Source organism: Thunnus albacares, chromosome 13, assembly GCF_914725855.1.
Source record: "Thunnus albacares chromosome 13, fThuAlb1.1, whole genome shotgun sequence".
Lineage (NCBI taxonomy): Eukaryota > Metazoa > Chordata > Actinopteri > Scombriformes > Scombridae > Thunnus > Thunnus albacares.
Genome location: NC_058118.1, coordinates 20,067,530 through 20,090,265, shown reverse-complemented (window position 1 = coordinate 20,090,265; position 22,736 = coordinate 20,067,530). Strand labels below are relative to the sequence as shown.

Sequence of the window (22,736 nt, the reverse complement as noted above, 5' to 3'; positions counted from 1 at the left end):
GACTTATTAAGAATTAAATCTATGACTAGTAAGAAAGTGCATTACATAGGGCATTGTGAGGTATAGTGCAAAGCTGAGGTGTGTTAGCATTGTAGCTTTGTCCTCAGTTTGTCATTCCTTGCTTATGTAGCTACATCAGGCAGATGGGCATTCACATAAGTATCCAAATGTAGGTCTTACACATAAACCTTTGTCTTTTTTTTTTTCTGCTGATCATCCTTTGCATGTTGCCAAAAAGTCGACTGCTGCTGGTGACTGTGGGCTACCGCTCTGTTGCGCCATGTTGCTGTAATGAAGGGAGTTTGTAGTTGGCAAATTCTAGAAATATACAATAAAAGTACATTTTTTTACAGGTGGCAGTGTAGAGAGAAAAATTTAAAAAGGTGAGAGATAAAGGGGCATGACATGCAACAAAGTCTCTTGGTCACAATCAAACCTGTCATGTTGCAGTTTTTTATGTATTTAGTTTCTTGAATCAAGGTGAGCCAATGCAGAACCCACTTGTCAGACCTCATGTGGTTATAGTTTGCTGTTTGAATTAACTCCTATTGACTTGCCTGTGGAACGGTGGCCCACTTACCCACTTCTTTAAAGTGCCTCATTTGCTGTAAGGCCTTTTGTGCCAAATCCATGAAGACCACTGGGCATGAATTTGCCAAACTCTGTCCTACCAACCAAACATCCCTCCATCATGCCTGAATGAACATGCAATTACAGTAAGCCAGTGGCAACGTGAGAGCTATTGTTTTAAGGGGGACATACATTTTACTAGCTGGCCTACCTTACATCCATTTTAATACTAAGATGGAGGATAGTCTCCTGCTTTGTTCCAGTATTACTGTTGTCATTGCTTTAAAAACCTCATTACGTCAGAGCAATATCCTGTTAGTCATCTTCTTGACCAAGTGCCAGGCTGGGATTTGTGCTTATCACTGAATTGAGTACGTTATTCAAAAACTGAAATGCCAAGTTTTATGTTACTGTGTGGTGTATTTGTTGGAAAATATTATCGATTTAAATAAAAATTTATGTCATCAGAGAGTTTTCACTTTGACACTGAAGCATGGAAAAATAGTGCTGCACCCAAATGGAATAAACAACTTGTTTTGTTATTTTGGTTTGCAGCTATCCTGACATTACTGACATTGCAAGCCAGACAGTGTGAGCTGATGGCTACACTGCCTCCCAGTCAGTCTGCTCTGTCTCGACCACAGTAAAACAGGGTACAGTTTAAGACAAACATCTCCGCCTTTGAGCACTGTCCTTGTTTGCTTACATAATATTTAATTCTTTTCAGGTCATCAGAACCGGTTGGTGTCAGCATGTAAACGTGTGGTCAGCCAAAACACAAAGCCATTGCATGGCTGAAAATCTAAAGAATGCTGTCAGTTTTATTTAGTTTTGTCCCCCTTCTCTCAGCATTATTTACAGTCTAAAGAAGTAACATACTGGAGAGACAGAAAATAGGGCAGGACAGACAGAGACACTCGGAGTAAGCCACCATAGAATTACTGAAGCAAGAAATATTAGTTGGCTCCTGGCATCTCCACAAACCTTGATGCTTTAATCACATTCATGTGAGGGGAAATTTCTGCTGGCCTGACAAGTTGCTGTGCTCCATGCCAACAGAGCCACAGGAACTGCGACAGTGGTATTCAGCCAGGAATGTGTGGAAATAGAGCTACTTATCATATTTTACTTAGCTTCAGTCCCCTGAAAAAATCTCCACTAAGCCATCTTTTTAGAATATAGTGCTTGACCATTCTTTCCCCCTCCCATACATGTTAACTTATGGCTTTCTCCAAGTGCCAGTGAAAAAGGTTCTGCAAATATAGGTGATGTCAGCTGTTGTTAAAGAAAAAAACACATGTACGGTTAGATACAGCTGTCTGATTTTCAGTTTTGTAATCTGCACAATACTACATTTATTTCTAGCATTACAATTTCCATCATGCTTGCACATATTGTATGTATTTGCAGTTTAAAAGGGATGTTCAAATGTTGCATGTTGCTGGTTACATTTTCTATTCTGCAGGCTTATAAATATATTTTTAAATCTTCATCATCAGGCTCAATCATTTACAAATTTAAGTTTGGTTGCAAAACTTCCGCAAGAGTGTGCACTGTAGGAAAACACTGGAAGCTGACATGAGTGCAGTGCCCCCATGAAGTGGCTTGACAACCAGCCAAGGTGTCATTTCAGTGATGACAACCTGTCAGATGAGACCTGAACATGTGCCCTGTTTGATTTCACTGTAGCCTACAGTGTAACTGACCTTGGGGGCTCTGTCTCAGTCTCTGTATGCTCTTCCTCTTTCTTTCTCATATGCTTAGCACTTCAATGGGATTTTTGAGGCAGCCGTGTTATTTCTAATCCAGTTGATGAAGCCTTTCACCTCACAGTGATATCAAAGCCATCCTTACACAGTACCAGTGCCAGTACCAGTACTGTTACAGGACTGAACTGTCATTATTCTTTCCACTTTTAATGAATATCAATAGTGGATAAAACAGGCGATGAATAAGAATTTAATTCTGAATTTTGAGACTCATTTGTGGATATTCTGGTTGATTTAAACAGGGGTGAAATTAAGTGCCATGCCACATTTCTTCCCTTGCTTTTAGTTTTGTCAGTGCTGTCTGAAAAGTTAGTATAGTAACTTTTTGGAGGAAAAAAGAAGAGGACAAGGCCTACAAAACCGATTTTGACCTGACCCCTACTTTAACTTTTGAAACAAGCTGATATATGTGGACGTTACATAATTGCATTCCTGCCATCTCGACTCAGCATTCTCTCAGTTTGAGGACCTGCTGCCTGAAAGCTGCTTTGCTGCTGACACGATCCTGTCTCATTTGTGCTGGCGCAAGTAATCACCCCGGGGTGTCGGCGGTTGAAGGCAAAGCAGACAGGCACTTGAGGCAACATCAGCTTTAGACTATACTTTGAGTCCGAATGTTTCAGCCTAGCCAAGGGGTATGAATGGAGAGCGCAGGTGTACATACATTATCAAGTGTCTTAAGTGGTGCTGAAAGGACAGCGACAGAGTGGACAGCTCCTGCCTCCTGCTGAAAGCACACCTGTGGCCAAAATATTAGTGCGCCGACTACTGAAACTGCTGAATATCGACATCTTCAAGTGTCAACATACCTATTTTGAGTCTTAGCTCATTTAAAAATTCAGCTTCAGAAAGAAAGGTAGGTAAACAGCGAAAATATGTAAGTTTACATAAATAGAGACTGGTACCCTTTAACCAAATATTTCCAAATGAAATTTACGGGTTCATTGATCCCTCTACTGCAGTGGATTTTTGTTTTCAATGACTAATTAAAACCACAAACTCAAGCACTCATGATCTGTGTGTAAATTATATGCTACCTGGCCGTGTATCAGGCACCACTACAGTGCCACCTCTGGCTTTAACTGAACTCTTGCCTGCCTGTCTGCTCTGGCAGCCCCACAGTGCCACACACTCACACACACACAAACAGGCACACACCACTTCAGCACTAGTTTCACTTCTTCCTCGGTCACTCTTGCAGGGCTCCACCATGGCAGAGCGCAGGGGAAACTGGGACATGGCAGAAGACGACTTGCCGGTTTATCTCGCCCGACCCGGCACAGCCGACCAGGTGCCCAGGCAGAAATACGGCGGCTTGTTTTGCAACGTGGAGGGCGCATTTGAAAGTAAAACCATAGACTTTGATGCCCTGAGCGTCGGGCAGAGGGGCTCCCGCACCCCGAGGACAGCCAAACGGGAGACCGGTTTTGATGCGAGGAACCCGGCGTATGACAACAAGAGCTGCTCCGGAGAGAAAAGAGGTCTAGACTCACCTCAGCTGGAGATCAGAGCCAGCGGCGGTAAAGAAGTGTTGCAAAACATGCGAGACGTGAAGGTAAGGTAACTTTTGTGTGACTGACAATGTGAGCTGCAGCATGTGTGAATGACAGGAGTGTTTCCCACGATGTGTGTCACTACTTTCACCTTTTTTTTACTTCTTGTATCCACTTTGTTTTTTGAAGGAGCTAAATATTCAATTATTATTGTAAGACAACAATATTTGATCATGAAATAAGCTTTGTGAGATGTAGAGGCAAACTATACAGGCTTATAACCTTTTGAAATTGTAAACAATGAGTACAGTCAACTGACTCCTGAATGCCCACATTGACAATGGTGCTGTCAAGCTGTGGGCCACACCTGAATAAAATTTAAAAGCTGCCCTTCATCTACCCATTCAAAGCTCAGAGAGGCTGGATTTATGCCAAGTGCATTTGGGAGCTGAAAATGTGGATGAGACTCTAAATTGCTGATTTTATGCGTCATTCTGTTACATTCCTATATAAAATAACTGGAAGAAATCAACTAAAGAAATTGCAGAGAGAATTTAAAAGCATTGCAGAATAGATACTTTAACTTAACATATATTCAGTATATTGTGCAGTCATAGAACCCCAAAGCAAATAATGAGTAGCCATGAATGGAGTTAGGATTTTATTGGCAAATTTGATTTTGCAACAAATAAAATTAGTCTTAAAAGCATATGTGGAGAAAATACACCAACAGAGTACCTGTTAAAAAAGCCGGGGAAATGAGGCGGACTTACCATACACAGCAAACATTTACGAACATTTGTTTGGCTAGTATAATTCTTAAACCTTTGAGGAATACTGCAGGAAAACAAGACAATGTGTCAAGACAATAAAATTTGAAAAAAGGCACAAGCAAACATGGCCACAGGGCATGTCTTAAGACTGGACAAATGAAAAGTTCTTTCATTGCTTCAGGTCTGGGCGACTGAAGACCTGACTCCTGATTAAATGAAACCACAGACCATGCCCACACATTTAGTAACAAATTGATCTGCTATTTTTTGTGTATAGTTCATCAAAACAAGCCAAAATACAAGTCAGTGATATACTGTATATTAGTCAGAAAGTACTGAGAGGTATTATAATAGTATGACAAGGTTAGTGATATTATCTTAAACCACAGAGATTAGAAATGGAATACACATCAAATGAAACTCAGAAAAAAAACTGCAGTATATTTACACCAAAAAGTAAACGTCTATATGTGCTCTTCTGTTGCAGAACTCCTCTTTTTCTTGTTTCCTAGTATAGCACACTTAGTTTTAATGGCATAAAAGTTTGTAGAAGACTCAGCTTGATGGATGAATAAGAGGTTGCTACCATATTCAGGGTGGTTGCTAGGGTGCTCTGAGTGGTTGCTATGGAAGTACTAGGTGGTTGATAGAGTGCTCTGGATTTGCGCATTACTGAGTGGTTGTGTAGTGGTTTCTATGGTGTACTGAGTGAGTGTTTTTGATAGTTTCTAGAGATTTTGTATGGTTGCTACCTAGTTACCATTGCGCATGAGCTCATTGTTATAGTGGTTGTGGCTGTACAGAGGGAACAGCATGGTTGCTAGGGTGTGCTACTTATAGTGCAAACAGTGGAAGCAACACTAGTTTTAGTAGTATCAGAGGCCCATTATCTAAACCAACAAAGTTCATTGTGGTCCATTAAAGTGTGGTGACCTGTTCAAGACTTTGAGAGTAGGGGTTTCTGGCACAACTTCACCTTCTTCCAAGGTGCATGGAGAAGGGAAGAAGTTTGAAGGGGTCAAAACTCCAGCAAAACTTTATTACACTTATGACTTCAAAAAAGAAAGGGTTTGAGCATTCCTCCCAAACCTTTTTTCATTATTCTCAATGTGCACAGCAAACATCAGGAAAGCTTTGTTGTCATAGGTGTCCTCAAAGAGCAACATGTGGCACCATTTAGACAGAGAGAAACAGAGAGAATGGGTTTGAAAGTTTCTGCACCATGGAAACAGAGCAAAATGAAACACATGTTTAGTCTATGTCATCTTCCAACAACCAAATGCTGACATTAGAACAGCAATGACAAAGGCAAAAACTGTATGATTTATCCTGAATTCTATTTCCTTATTCCTGGAAAAGACATGTTTTTCAGTCTTTTATAAATAAAATCAAGAGTGATTTTGATTTTTTGGATATGGAACAGGAAGAATAATATGCAAGGAAGATACTATTTCCATGTCTTACCAATAAGGCACACTAACTAAAATTTTTATGGTACCTACCTTATGTCTGAGTACAAAGAACTTTAAGTTTCTCACATACCTGCTGCAAAATTGTAGTGTAGACTGTATTGCATTATTGTTTTTTAATCTGAATTATAACCTGCTCCATGTTCCCATGTTTTTTCTTTATCAGTAATATGATTATTATTATTATTATTATTTGCTACATCCACTGTTAAATGACTCTTTTTTTTCAGCAGTAAAACTTGGTTCTTGTAATGCCAGACTGAGATCACTCTCTGGGCAACAAAAACGATGATTCATATCCCTCCCTCTCTCTGGATCACACACACACACACACACACACACACACACAGACACAATTTTGGCTCAGAGAAGAAAGAAGCCATTAGACAAAGGGAGGATGATTACTAGTTAACCATTTCAGGACTGATGATGTATTTGCATACACAGACATACTCACACAATGCAGGAATGGAGCAAATTGATTTTTATGAGTAGCAGGAAGGGGTTAAGCATTATTTAATGATATGATGTAATACAATATGTCATAGATTACAGTCAAATAGAATCCAATAAAATTTAATTGCCTACTTAAAGGCATAAAACTTCATCAACCTGACGTCAACTCTGGTTTAGATTCAGCAGCATCAGTGATTGTGTTGCTGTAGTCAAGTTTAGAATGTTACAAAATGGATTGTTCTCTTTTAGAGGATACTACACTGTCTAGTAACTAGGGTCATATATTTAATGGGGTAATCATCAAAATTGGATTGTTGGATCACTTTTATTAGGATTTTATTAGGAAACAACAACATCGTCTTTGGAAAGCAACACTTACTTTGTACTACTCTTGAGAAACCTGCTCAGCACTGCCATGGATATGAGCTTTTATGATTTTGGCAGCAAAATCTACTGTCTCCAACTGACAGAAGTCATATATTTGTGTGAGGTGAGGGAAGTCATATACTTTATTAAATTCTTGTCTAAACTCGTGTGCACCCCTAAAAACAAGCACACAGAGAGGGCCAGTAAAAACGGATATGTTTCGATGGTCCACCGGCCCAAAAACATATTTTTTGACAGCCCACTGGCCCACCGGGATTTGTCCCAGAACGTCAGATGGCCAGTGGCCATAACCTACTGCTGCGGCTGTAAAACAGTGGATAAACTTTTTGGAGTTTCATACAACCTCTGTGAAATGACTCGTTTCACCATCAGAATTTGATCCATTTAGTCCTATAACATTTTGAAAGTTTAGAAGAGCCGCACAATTAATGGCCAAACGGCCATTGTGGGAATGTCGTGCCAGACATGAGTTTTAAAAACTCTCTATACTGTGAAATACAGAGTTATCTGCTGGTGATAGGTTTAATCAGCATTGTGTGACCTTGTTTGGCACGGGCTTGAATGTAATGGACGTTCATTTATAAATAAAAGTTCCGCACTGCAGGTTTATTTTTTTTCCAAATATTGCGTGATCTAAGTCCACTCACATGGCTAAAACCTAAGACTGTCTGTTCCTGCTGGGGGGGCAAATTGTCTTTCTCCCTTGTCTCCCATCATTAATTCATTGGAGACTCAGCAGCAGCAGAAGGGTGACAGACCTGATGTCAGAATAATGCTACTGGACTGGACTGACTGAAACCATAAAGTGCTGTTTTGTTTTTTGGGGTTTTTTTTGTCCTTATCACTAACACCTCAGTAATCCCTGTGCTGTTATTGATTCACAGTCTGACTGCTGCACGCACTAACTAACCTATCTGTATTTGAATCCATACAGTACACATCATTCCAATAATATATTTAACTTATCTCTTCTGAATTCTAAATGTTAATTGTAATACTTTTACCATCACAGTGTTGTATACAATAAAGTGTTTCCTCTATGCATGTACATATGTGGACAATGTGGGCATCTTCAGTACAGCAGACAGCCAGTTTTCCCCCTTTTGGCCTGAGACTGAACTGCAACACTGCACCTCCTGAATGACCAGATGATTCAGCAGAAATCAAGGGAGTAGGCTGTGTGTGTGTGTGTGTGTGTGTGTGTGTGTGTGTGTGTGTGTATGTGTGTGTGTGTGTGTGTGTGTGTGTGTGTGTGTGTGTGTGTGTGTGTGTGTGTGTGTGTGTGTGCGTATGTGTGTGTGTGTATGTGTTTGCTTTGTTTGTAAGCTGTTTGAAGAAATCAGACTGACAGCACAGACAGAACATACTTACTCTTCCGACATTGTCTAGTACATTGCGGATGCTAGTGTAGCCTAACATGAACCTTCTTATGCAAGCAGATGATAAATGTTAAAGTTAAAATCATTGTCATAATCCTTTCATTATCATGATTATGGTAAAATAATCACAATATTCAATAAGAAAAAACATGGTATTTTTGCACTGAGATGCCCTCAACCCTTCAGGTTGTGTTGATGTTGTAGTAATAAAAACAATATTGATCATAATTATAGGTTTGATTGGTTCTCTCCTGTCTGGTGAAAATTAGTGCAATCAGATGCTGTAGTGGAGTGAAGAATGGGGAGTGGTTAACCAGATGTCCAGGGGAGCTGGTTTGGGAAGGACCACCCTCTTTGTTATCCTGCAGGGTGGCAGTCAGACTGGGAGAAGCACTTTATACACTTACCCACACATACATTATATGCCCACATATACATCATCACATTTACTCTTGTCCATATGCACATATCTATGTGAAGTGTATGCATGTAGGCCACAAGTATACGTAAATTGTTTTTTTTTATATAATTCAGATTCATAGAATGACACTCAAAGAGAAAAAAAAGCACCAATGCCTGGAAATTAAAGGGGTATTTCACCAACTGTACACATAAAGGTCAGTTTACTTGTTGTGGTTAGTACTACTCAGCACATGAAATCAGTTGTATATCTATTTATTCAGATAAAACGAAAAACTAAATATATAATGTCAAATAAATAAATATATATGGGCTGAGAAAAACATTCTCAGCTTGGTCTTGGAGACTGCCAAACATGGGCTGTCCAAAGGCTTGCATTATGGGATATGGTAGATCCAGTGTTTTTGGTGCTAAAAGTCAGGATATCTCGGCCTCTGCGGCTTTGATTTTTACTGTTCTTTTTCAAATCTGTCTCTTGCAAGTCACCCAACTTTACCAAAGTGCTCTCCAGTTCTTGTGTCAGGTGTGTGTGTTCCATTTTTCACCCAAAGAAATTGAATTAAATCCCTTAAGTACATATTTTTGCAGTTACCCCTCTTTGTCATTTGGGGACCACCAAGGTGCCAAGTCTGCTGGTGCAGCTTTGATGGCGTGACAGAGTCCTTTCTGCATCCTTGATCTGTCTTCCCCTGGTTTGTCTGTCAGTGTCGGCTGGTTAATGTGGACTGCAGAGGTTGCAGGCCTGCAATCTTGAAGTGTGTTGTTGATGCATTCTCTAAGGCCGGGGAATGCTGAGGTAATGCCTTCCTGCCTCACTGCCATGAAAGGACATGTCAGCATGCAGACGCTGTGTCCTCTAGATGCCAAAAGCAGGAGAAAAACAATCAGTAGTTACTAATTTATACCCAAAATATGAATCATTAAAGTGTGTGCCCTCCTGATATATACAATTTATGACTGCAGATTAAAACACCAAGCAAAATACTACATTTCTTTTTGTTTTATGGGGCTTAAAAGATCTAAACAAAATCTACATATTGCATGATGAGATATTCCTCAAATTATATTAATCACAATTATTTTTTTTGTTAAATATACAGTAACTTACAAATATTCTAAAACTAAACTAATAAGAGAGATAGGGTACCACCATTTTGTCATAAAACCTTTAAACATTACACTTCACATCTTGCATGCGATAAATCAATATCTTCCTTGAAAACTATGAAAAATATGTACCGAATGAAAGTACAATTTTACAGTTTATAATAGTAGTATAGACGCACATAAACAGGCACACCCTCAGTCACGTGCCTGCTCTCACATGCATGTCATTCTCAAAGCCTCATTATGGGTGCATTAGTGCTGAGGAGGGAGTGGTGGAGGAAAACGACTAGTGGAGTGGAGGGGGATCCACTTTAGGTCCGAACAATAGAGACACATGGCTGGGTGGGGACATGCAGAGAGAGGGAGAGGGTCTCTCTGCATGTGTGTGTATGTGTGTGTGTGTGTGTGGGATGAGTAGACATGTGGGGTGTGTAATGTGGTGGACAGGCTCTGTGACAGCTGCTACTCCATTTTGCCCCCCTCCTCTGTGCTCAGAAAAACAAAATATCAAATCTGTAGGTAATCATTAGTGAAGATTTACACTTGGATGTAATGTTTCGACATAATGTTTTAATTTAAACCAAATATTTGATCCTGAATTTATCCAGGATCACATGTATGTACATTTTATCTAGTTAGATTTACTTGCACTTAGAAAATAAGCCATTTGAAGGTGTTTAAAATGGCTGAAATTACTTATTTTTTCATTCAACACTTGAAATTTTGAAGAAACTTGCAAATGACATGATTATAGAAAATGTAACCCATAGGCCTACTTTGGTGTTTCATTGTGTATTACAGTGTTTTTGAAAATTAAACTTTACAACTTCACACTAGTTTGCCAGTAAGTTAATTTTGTAATTAGGCAAAATGTTCAAAGTCAGTATGTACCTGAGAATTAGGATTTTAGCAGAGAGAATTCCATCTCCTCTGAATAAATGTCAGTACCTAATTGTAATAATAATAATGACAATAATGAGTTTAATGATGGTGATTTCTATCCTGTAGGGATTAAAGGGAGTGTTATATCTTCTCTTTCAATAAATATATCAATCAGTCAGTCATTGCTGGCCCTCTACTTTCACCAATTAATCTCCTATGTGACTTTGTGATACTCTGTAATAGAATAAACTACAGACAGGTGAATTTTAAGACAGCTAGTTTAGAGTAAGTTGTTATATATATGAGGCAATACAATCTGATCTGAGGTCAACAGTGACGACTGTACATCTGATATATGTTGTTTATGTGCAAGAAAAAATGTCTGACAGCTCAGTAATGCAGACAACTGGATGATAACTGGGGGGCTGCAGTCTGCTCCCCAGCTGCTCCACTGCGCCCTCCGGTGGAAAGATTGCGACACTGTTTCTTTCCAATTGAGCCTATTGAGGGAGGGGCCGGTCGGGTGACTGGACCATTGACGCTCCTATAACAGTCTGCGAGGCACTATACATCGCACTGACAGAGGGGCGACCATTCCCTGAAGCTCCCATCCAGGCGAGGGCCGCTGCAGCATCCAGTAAAGAGGGAATACCGTTTCTTAAATCGTGATTTAAAGGTGGAATCGAACGAAAAATGTCTTATCAAGGAAAAAAGAATATCCCAAAGATCACAGTGAGTAAAAGAGTTATTTACGCTTCATTGGATGTGGGAACTCTTGATGCCTGCTTTTGCGAAATCACTGCTTTATTAGTGTTTTTTTTGCGCTGACTCGGCTGTGGATCCTCAACGAGCACCAGTAGGGATTATAATTCTTATGTCTATTTTCAGACTTCATCCTGCAGGAAGCCGCTGGAAAAAATACGCACGATGAAATGGCATGACACAGTGACAGTCAGACAGGGAGATAAGGCGTTTTCTTAAAGGTGTCCCGCATCTTCTTTGTTGAGGGGATCCATGCGTGTGACGAGCCGGCTCGCCCATATAATAATCACTGTAATGTTTCTGCTGTCTGATGTGCATATCTTTTAGTTTATGGTTTAAGATCGTACTTAAAGATTCATTTTTAATTCTTTTTGATAGCAAATCGTTATATTATTGCATGAATGTGCATTACAGGCCATTAATTGCCCGTGCATTTTCCCTGTATTTGAAAAAAAAGAATTTTTCCAATTCATTTGAAGCCATTAAAATCATGTTTTAGCCATTTTGACAGGAATCTTCTCAACCCTTTCTCTCTCATGGAGATTATTTCGGGCCTAATTGATCACTCAAATGGCAGGCTATTGAAAACCGATGTTAATCCCCTACTCAGTGAGCTTTTTGTGCCATTTTGATGCACAGTGTTTTAGTGACATTACTATACTATATCCTTATCACATTGTCCTGAGACTCTTCTTTGGCAAATAATTGCACAAAAGTAAGTATGGCGTAAAATAATTCACTATTCTTGCACATAAGCTAATTTTTTCCACAAAAGGGTTTATTCATTTTACTGTTAAAAATGAAAGCTGTCCCCTGCAGACATGGGCCACTGCACTGTTCATGTTGCAGGCTGGTGCAGAGGAGAGTGAGAGGAGGAAAGGAGAGGGGGGGGGGAATACACGCCCATTTGTGATGAGCTGTGATAAACCGGCCTTGTGAAGGGGTGCCTCTTTTTCTGCATCACAAGAAGGAGAAAGATTCAGACTCCGTTAGAGGTTGAATTCAGGGCAGGCTGGTGTTACACAGTGAGCCAGCTGGGTGCTGGTGTGTGTTACAACTGCAGATAAAACTAGCAGCCCACTCCCTCTCCCTCTCTCCCCCTCTCTCGCTCTCTGTCTGTATGTGTGTGTGAGTCTGAAATGCCTGCCAGTTTTCATTGTTGCAGCTCGGGCTGCAGTCAGGGGTGTGTTGCTCGGCTGTGGGAGACACAGCCTTTGTCTCGTCTCCTCAGTTGCTATTACAACCACAGGGGTGAAGACTGTGGTAGCTTTGGCCTGTAAAGATCTTGTATTCTGCATCCATAATTTTGGTCTCTTAATGTCATTACTCTTTAAAGTAGGGCATGTTTCTATAATATGCTAAAGTAGGCCATGATTTTCCAATGCATATTTCGCAGTCATTATAGGGATGGAAATTTTAATTTAACGATCCCCTTTTTCCTTTTTTGGTCTGCTTTTATATGAGATTTTTGGGGTGTTAGATCTTCAGAAGGCATGATTTTATGTGTCTAATAACGCCCATCTCCTCAGGCCAAATTAGTGGGTGATGCTACAACTGAGAGCATTAGACTCACCAAGATACAATCTTTCACCTTCTAGTAGTTTGACACGGAGGCAAGATATCTCCCTGGAAAGATTGGTAACACGAGTGACAAACTCATTAATCATTAAGATTTCATCCTTGGTTAATGTCGTGACACCTTTGCCTACTCGTGGTTGTGGCAAGTGTGTTTTAGGGCGTTTTCAAACCTATGTTAAATTAGCGGTTAAGTTGGTAAACTTTTTACGTTTTCTACATGGTTTGGTTTCTTTTCACACAGGTATAAATTCAAGCTAACCAAAATGTATTACTAAAAGCCATGTGAGCACGTTCACTCTACTCATTGGTTAGATGTGTCTTGGGCAGGAGTGAAAACGTAAATACAGTAAGAAGGTCCTGAAGCAGGTCCTATATGCCCAAATATCAATCAAGGCAACACACTTTGTTGCTAGTCCAGGTCAGGCCAAGATTCATTCTCCGGCTAGTTGCTAGAAAGTGATGATTATCGCTCATCTGCATCAAAGTATGCAAAGCGTTCCTGGCTACGGGAGCCATTTAGCTCAAACTTGCAGAGTACGCTTTGTAGTTGGGTCAGATTAAGGTCGTTTTCTCTTCAGGGTCTCACACCTGAGTATGATTGCTGGGTTCAGATATGCTCAAACAAATCGTAACAAGGGGGAAACCGAACCACAGTCTGATTCAACTAGATAGACCAATGCAGGTTTGAAAATGCCCTTAATTATAAAGGTCTGTGTTCCGTTTGAAATTATGCTTGTATCAACCACTGGGGGCAGCAAACACACCTTTAATGGCTACTCAGAAATACAACAGAGGAACACACGCATCTGTTAATAGTGCAACCAAACAAACTGAGAAAATTCAACATGTCACGTTGTTTTAAAGAACACAGTCAACAGTGTCATTAGTAATACAGAACTTATGATTCAATTACAAAAACACAGGATATCGACTTCCTTATCATGTCCAGTCAGCATGAATTGTTCCATGTAAATGTCGTCAAAACACAATTTGAATCCAACGCGGGAGAGGTGGACTCTGCCAGTAATAATGAAAACTACTATATACAGAGGTAATTGCAGAATACAGATCTTAAGGATTATAAATTAACAGAATGGAAACTCTATTTCTGTATTTCTACACACCATCATTAGTCATATAATGGTGATGGAAATGGCCTCATGCTATCATCAATATATCATCAATTTTTTTTCTTCTGAGCATCAAATGCTCACTGCCTGTTGGTTTAAAAAGTGTTCTTCAACAAGTTTTTACTTTGAGAACACTCATATGGCAAGGTGCAGACCAGTGCAAATCCGTCCAGATTAAAACACGTCGCCCATTTCTTCTCCAGTTCCACCATGCTTTATTCACCAAATGTTTCTGGCTATTTTGCTTTCATCAGGGTGGAAGTTTAAAAGAGGATTCAAAAGCGGTTTTTGACAAATAACTCTCCATGAAGTGCTGCGGCCATAAAATCTTGTGTTAAGACACATACTGACACACAAGGACCTTAAATACTGTATTTATAACAATCCTCTCCTTCCCAGACTTTCCTACTGTATTTCCATGCATGTCCACTCTATTCCAGCTGTTTCCTTACATCTGCTCTCTGCCAGAGTGGCTCTGTCAGATTTTTAGGTGTGGTTCTTCCCTTCCCTCATACTCGTTCACAGCAGCCTCAGTGTTCTTCCAGGCTGGTACATGTCATCAGTAATCCCCTCCAGCTGGAATGAACATCTGTGGGCATGAAACAGGGCCGGCAGACAGCGGCTCTGCCCGGGAAATTAAACCCGTTCCCCCTGTTGACACACCACAAAACAGGGCTCCGCCACACCAGACTGTACCATCGCCACGCAGGCTGCAGCGTAGCGGGCTTGAGTGCAAACAAAACACCCTGTGGCCACCCAGACGTTGCCGTGCAACTCACCATGGCGACCAGCATACAGTTGTGATGGCAGGAAAATACAACTCCTGTTTGCTTTCTTATGTGGGGATACGATCTGACACACTTAAATGAGCAGTCATACTCACTTACAAACCCTTCTCAAACTCCAGATTGTTTCTTTTTTTTTTTTTTTTGTCACCATGGTTTTAAATGGTTATGCTACTCCAGCCTATCACAAGATCCACATTCCAGACAAGCAGGATCTCTCTGTGATCTCAGTTGGCAGGACTCTCCACAATTAATTTAGATTGATAAGTCTCATTGTTTTCATTTTCCAGAATGTGAAAAAAAACCCAGTGCAGTTTTGGGTGAAGAGTAAATATTTTTGCTCGCTAGGCAACAAGGCTGAAGCAGAGGCACTGGTGCACATTCAGGATGACTTCCCTCTTCCATTGGTCCCTGCCTGCCTCCCTGCTGCTCTCTCCACCCACACAAAGGTCTCTGTCACATCAAATGGAGGTCTCCACTAATATCCTCACAGCCCCTTTGGCCTGTTTTGTAGCTGTGGTGTTTTCCAGGACTATTCCCACTTAAGCACCGAGGAGTGGCTATTAGAAATTTTCGGCCCAGTTTATGAGCACTTCCCCCCTCCAGTCTGGTGGAAGTGGAAAAAAGTTGTCACTGGATATCAGCGTAGTAGTACAAGAGCAACATCCTGCCGTCTATTTTTGATTACTGCTGGCTTGTGTAACAGAAAATGACAGTTTCCTGCGCTGTGAGAGGTGCTTTATTTTCGGTGCTTTGTTTTTTTTTTTCAGAGTTGAATGACAAGATATTTTTCCAACCTGGACTTTACTTGACTTCGCTGTCAGAAATGTATCAAACGAACTTGTCAGAACTAGAAGTAAGATGCAGTTGAGGCAGGTAAAAAAGTTTTAATGATTTTTTCTTGTAAGACTTCCAACCTTTAAATGCATGAAAAGAGCCAGAACACACAGTTTTATAAGCCCTGCTGATTTCTTATGTTTCAAATCGGGACAGACTTTTGACAGAGCTTTGTAGTTGATCTCAGGCAGTTGTGATCCTGCGTGATGTTTGTGTTAAAGCTAATCCTCCTTCAACTGTTTTAATTTGTCGACTCCAGGACTGTTGATAAAATCCTGCCCTCTGTGACTTACAGTAGATAAACACCAAATCCTCTACTCTTTAACCAGCGCCAAAATTTCACCCGCACACACGTAAGCAAGTACACATATGGAAGTAAAGATGAGTAAGAAACATTTGTCACACTGGGAATCATAAACACCCCCACTAACAATTAAATGTTGGCATTGTTTCCAGCTAAACACAGTCACAGTCACAGTCAAAGCGTTGTATCTGTTATCCACAAAACAATCCAAGAAGCTCACAAAAAAAAACATTGATGACCTTTCAAGCTGTCAGTGCTGCAATTATTTTCCATGTTTCCATCATTCCATGTTTCCATCATTTAGACCAACTGAAAAAAGTTTGACTGGACTTCATTGGATCTTTTATAGAGATGCGCAGTGTGTTTTGTTTTTATAGGCTAGTAACAGCTAAGCCTACTGCCTACTAATCTTAGCATTAATTTAACAGGGCATTAACACGTTCCGTTAACATTCTGTGAGCATGCTACAGTTCATTATTGTTAGTGACTACTGACTGGGTGCAGCTCATCCAGTGAGACTTTTTCCCCTTCCAAAAACTGGATGCATTAACAGTGACATGATTGACAAACGAGGACATGGTTAGTGACCCTGGAAGGTCAGAACAAATCAGGATCAACATCATCATTGATGTCTGTGTCTGTGAATGTTCTAACCCGCCATCAAATCATGCACTTAAACAGGAATAGTATTTTTTTCTAGCATTTTAAACTAATATAAATCTCTAAACATAAATGTTTTACCTAATTTAAATTAAAGAAAAAAAAAATCTCCAAAATAAATATGTTACCAAGTCACTTTCTGGATATGAGCAAATGACAACGGATGTGATTCAGACACCTGTGACGTGTCATGGTTTTATATTGTTGCATTTTGATATGAGATTAACAGAATCTAAGCATAGAACAAACAAATTGTAGCAAATACTTCACTTTGTTGTATTTTCTTGAACATTTGGGCGGGACTTTTAGACAGATAGGATGTTCAGCATGGTTGTACATGCTGTCCCTCACCACTGTACAGTAGCTGCTTATTCTGGGAAACCAAAAGAATCACAGTTTTCAGTCTGTCTGGTCAGTTAGTTGGCTCTTCCAGTCCAAATCTGAATGATTGAAACTCTGATTGGATCAAGAATTTTTTTGCAGTCCCCTGCATGGGTGTAGGGCAGAGTTGTGTAAAATTTGGGGATTCTTTTACTTTGATTACTTCAAAATCCATGAACAGAGATGCATTGTTCCCTAAAGTTCCATGAAAATCCAGTGACTGGCATAATATTATATGATATACAGACAAACTTTCTAGTCCCAAACTGCAGCCAGTCAGTACATTTTCAAAATGCTAGAATGAAAGGACCACATGCATCATTCCGGGAAACTTTATGAAATTCTGACCAGTGGCATCTGAGATACTTGTGTCTTGAACAGTGTTTGTATATCCCCTTTCCTGGTTTTTATTGTGGGGGGCAGACACCAAGAAAAACACTGAGGCTTTAAAACAAGGTAGGGAATATGAGCTAGTTTGTCCAACAAGGATTCCAGGGGAAGTGTGGGCAAGAATCGACTGATATTGATGCCTGGTATCTGTGGTCAGATCATATGTTCACCACAACATGTGTGAAAACAGACACCTTTCCCAAACAAAGTCACTACAAAGAGGTGATTGCAATGTAATAACAGCACAATAAGGCTTTATATGCAGCCCTTGCTCTTGTTTCTCTTCAAGGCCTGTCAGATAAAAGCCTGTCATTGGTTGCACATCACTAATACGTTCACTATGATATTGTATTTACCTGAATCCACCATCTTGAAGCAGTGGTGATTATACAGTCCCATCTCAGAGTCAGGATTTGGTCATGTGAATACCAGTAGAGCCACATCATGCCATTAAATCATCCAAATACCACAGAACATTGGTATGTTCTGTGGTATTTGTTCATTATGTGGATGGTGCTGTTTCGTTAATGTTTGAACAAATGGTTAGATTTGTTCCCATAACCAAATCGTAGCACAGACAGTTTAACTCTAGCAGTATCACTATGGCACTGTCACAAGAGTTTGTGTTTTGTTATATTGAGAAGAAAAGTGTTGTAATGTGACATTGCAAAAACTTTGGTGGCATGATTGACCAAGGTACCCGTACACGATATCCCCACCTACTGTACAATAAAATCAAATTTTGCCCCACGTTGTATCCCTCTTTTTTTTTTTAAATAGTCAAAAAAGGCAGATATGCTTACAAATCCCTTCAATTTCTCCAAATTGATGGAAACCCTGAATAAATTCTGAAACATAAACAGTCTTTTGGCACACATTAACTACATAACTGTGGCAACATTGGGAAACATCATGCTGTCACTTGTTATATTTTCTATGAAACGTTGAATTGTAACATATTGCTGCTTGTGGTCAGATGACATGAGCGCTGGCAAACGTGACAATTCAAGCTGTTTGTCATAGATTCCAGTAAAAGCCACAAAGGATGTTGTGTCTGCATTTCGATTTATGAAATGCAGTCTATGAGTGTTAATGACAAAACTCCTGTGTCAGATAATGTGTCTTTGAAAAGTCTTGACAGTTCGGTCTGCATTGCCTTGCCAAACGCTACTTAGATTTAAGTTTCTCTATGTGTCCCTGAAATTCTGTGACAGTTTGGACATGCTTGTTGCCATTCAAATGATCTGTACTGTTATATTTTTGAAAAATGATTTAAGTTGTTGACGTTATGCATTTTAACACATTTTATGTCACTGGCAAATGCACCAATGAGGAAATCGCCAGACTGAGAGTTGCTGGGTTGTAATGGAAATGGAGAGCCATTGATTTTTAAATGATTTTGGTCTCTTGCATGCTTTTATAGACTAGTGGGGAGAGTGGGCAGAAATTGCCCGAGACAAATATGTGTGTGTGCGAGAGAGCAAGAGAGACTGTTAAAGCACTGCAGTGTTGTAAATCACATTAAAAGTCTACTTGTCTGGTGCAGCTGATGACAGCAGGTCTGTATTGCTGAGTGGAACTCCATTATTATTGTATAAGGGCTGGAACTGCTGATTATTTTCATTTTCATCAATTCTTTTTTTATTAATGAAGAAATTGTTAAGGAAAAAAATAAATGGTTGTGTCTTTAAATTGCTTGTTTTGTCTTACCAACTATCCAAAACCCAGTGCTATTGAGTTTACAATGATACCAAACAGCAGAATTTCACACTTTCGATTTAATCAATGACTTAAACAATTAATTGATAATCATAATAATAAATGTTATGCATGGAAACTACTGTTTGATTGTGCAGTATTCTCATTTTAAACTTCCAGTGAATGCTAGAAGTTTGCAATTCATTTCCTTCCATCCATGTGTTTATTCAAAAGGACAATGCACTTTAATTAACATTTCTGTAAATGTGCCAGTGTTAGCCAGCTGGCTAATTTTTAACTGCAATCCTTTGGCAAGATGTTCTGAAACCAATGAAGTGGTTAGAAATTACAGACAGAAGACAACTGGTTTGAAATTACAGACAGAAGACAACAAGATGTCGTCAAGACAATAGCAAGAAAATAAGCATTCTCAAGACAGTCTACAAACCATGCAGAGCAATTGGAAACATTAGTACAACAATACAGCAACAATATCCACTATTTGGTACATGTAGCCATGCAAATTTGTCAATTGTTTTTTTTGTTTTGTTGTTGCATATTTCCTACAGCCTGCAAAGATATTCAATTTACAATGATAGAAACTGAGAAAAGCAGCGAATCTGAGAGGCTGGAACCAGCGAATGTTTTTGCTTGATAAAAAACTGAAACAATGAATCACATGTCAGAATAGCTGTCAATTCACTTTTTGCTGATTAACTAATGAAGTAATCCATGAATTGTGTCATGTTATATACTCTTCTATTCAGTTTTGGGTCATTTCTACTATGGAACAAGTAATTGTCACAGTTAATGGATTTAAAGGGTCTGAGTTTGATTATATCCAAAGTATCTTTTTATTCACATCAGACCTGGAATCATATTACAGTACTCCTGTTAAAGAGGTTAAGGAAGCTATGAGTATATGAACACTGTCTTCAAGTTCATAATAAGATACTGCAGGGCGGTGAAGCAGTGGAAGAGTGTTCTGCTTTGGAAGGATCTCTGAGCTAATGAGCGATAGTTTTAGGGCAGCGTGCTCTACAGTATGATGTATGCTGGTGCTGTTCCAGTCACTGATGACTGTGTGTAATGTGTTCAGGGTGTGGTTGCCTGGGAAGGATCTGGGCTCTGCTTCACACTACTCCATCACATCAAACGCAAAGACACAAGAATATACACATTGTGTGTGTTCGGAGCACAGCAGGTATTGGGCTTGTGCTATTTGAGCTATATACAAAACTGTATTATGTTTTTTTTTCTTTCCTTTTTATCTGAGGTGTGAAGGAGTAGCTGCAGTTCATCCCAGTGATGAAACACTGGGTCCACAGCCAGGGGTGTTAAATCACTGCGCACATGTGCTGATGAGAGATTATGGAAGTCTGTCTTTCTTTGCATGGCTGGGAACTGAGCCCTGTCATTTTACAGAGTGTGAATTTACAACCAAGAATATGTTTGTTTAGGGTACAATCTAATATTATATTTATTCCATAAAAGTAGCTATGTCATAAACGTGGACCTAAATATAATATAAAGACATTTGTTGTACCAGAATGATGCATGGTTTACTTTGGTTACCATTTAATTTATCTGTCATTTAATATATGCAATGTCACAAAAAAAACAGAACAATGTACTGCACAAATTCCCAGAGCCAAAGGTGACATCATGAAATGGCTTGATTTGTTCCAAAAACAGCCTGAATCCCAAAAGCATTTTCCTTATAATGCCATAATATAACAGAGAATTGAAACAAATCTTGATTACCAGAATTGTGGTTGAATAAAATTGATAAATTTCAGTCAGGGACACACATTTCAAGGAACTGACCTTTTATAGCAGATGGTTATACGGTTAGAATTGGCAGAAAAAAAGGCTCTACTCTTTGAAGAAGCTTCAAAGAATCTCATCCAATCCTACGCTGCACACCAGCATGTTTTTTGGACGTTACTAGGGCTGCAACCAACAATTATTTTCATTATTGATAAATCTGCTTAATCACATGGTCTATAAAATAAAATTAAAAAAAAAATACAAAGCCCAAGGTGAAAAACAGTCCAAAACCCAAAGAAAGTCAATCATATAAGACAAAGAAAAACATTCTCATTTAAGAAGTTGTAACTAAAATCTTTTTTAGCATTCATCATATCGCCAGTCAATTAACCAGCATCTTAAACAGTTTGTCCATATATCACCCAGTCAACCCACCAACAACTCCCCTTTATCCATGCAGCCCTCCACCCTGTTCGACAGCCAGTTGCTCACTCATCCAGCTCTCCAACAAGTCAGCAAAACCAGGCGCCCAGTCTCCTCTCCAGTCTCTCTCCCTGCAGTCAGCCCGTTGCCATGGCAACGGCCTGCCAGAGTCAGTCCGTGGTGCAGTGGCAGCAGCAGATTTCATGTCTGACTGTGTGGCGTCATGGCAACGCCCAGATCAGACCACATTACGGGATGTGAAGTTGAAGGCTCCTCAGATGCGCTTCATTTTCCTGCACCAAAGCAGGATGCATGCATTACATTCAGTGATAAGGATCGTTATTTTCTCATGTAGAATACAGAAATCCTGCCTCATGAAATGGTCGATAATCAATATTTTTGCAATTGCAGAAGGTCTGGATAATTGCATTCTACTGAGAAAATAACATCCACAGTTAGTTTTGTTGCATAACAAAATCTGGATGTACATGGTTAAGATGTTAATCCAAGATCAGGCCTTAAAAGCTGCTTCCAACAGCAAACTTGTCAACCACCCAAATGTTATCAGCATGACTGGTTCAGGTCATTTTAAAGGACACCATGCTGAGTACAGGCTTCAGCGAATTCTGTATTCTTATCTACCTTTAGGATTATTTTATTATCCTTGTATTTTATGATTCCATTTCTAGTTTTTACTTGCATTTGTGTGCTTTTTCCTTTTCCTTTGTAAAGAGAAGGGCTACACAAATAGAGTTTTATTATGATTATTATTAATGAATAGCTTTTCCTTAACCTATATTTACAGTAATATTCATAATTTTGTGATTTAACTGCTACATACTGAGGACTCTGTGAGCCTCATTTCTGTATTCAATTAACTTAATCTTATAAAGCCTATGTTTACATAACAGAAATTTAATCCTGAATAATTTTGTGCTAGTCAAAGGGCAGAATGAGCATCAGAGCAGTGCGGGTAACTTAACTTATACTATTTGATGGACACATTTGTCCAAGAAATTGAGAAAATGTCCCGACAAAAGCCAGGCAAAAACATTGAGACCTGGGCAGACAGACCAACAGGGTGGTCCATAGGTAAACTGTGTCTGGTGTATTTACATAGGACAAGAGTTACAAACATGCCTCGTCTCTTCCCTGCTGTGAATGAATGACTGAATGAAGGAGACATTGTTCATCTTTTCTGGGTGGAAAAAGATGGATATAATCTAACTACAGTACAGAGATATAGAGAAGCTTTGGGGCAGTTCTAAATATAGAACAGATTGGCTCTGGCATAGTAGATATTCATCCAATTG

The 22,736-nt window shown here is 39.6% G+C and overlaps 1 protein-coding gene across 3 annotated transcripts in view; it reads left to right on the top strand.

The window, feature by feature from the left end:
- Positions 1-3,178: 3,178 nt before the first annotated feature.
- The window catches only part of dpysl3 (dihydropyrimidinase like 3), a 41,534-nt gene continuing 21,976 nt past the window's right edge, over positions 3,179-22,736 (top strand). Inside the window, exons 1-2 of one of the 3 annotated variants that reach the window (XM_044370183.1) lie at positions 3,179-3,195; positions 3,541-3,894. In XM_044370183.1, the coding sequence (XP_044226118.1) occupies positions 3,550-3,894 (345 nt within the window). In that variant the 5' untranslated portion in view covers positions 3,179-3,195; positions 3,541-3,549. Of the gene's footprint in view, positions 3,196-3,483; positions 3,895-11,243; positions 11,438-22,736 lie in introns of those variants that run through there. The other 2 variants (XM_044370185.1, XM_044370186.1) reach the window with 2 other exon arrangements.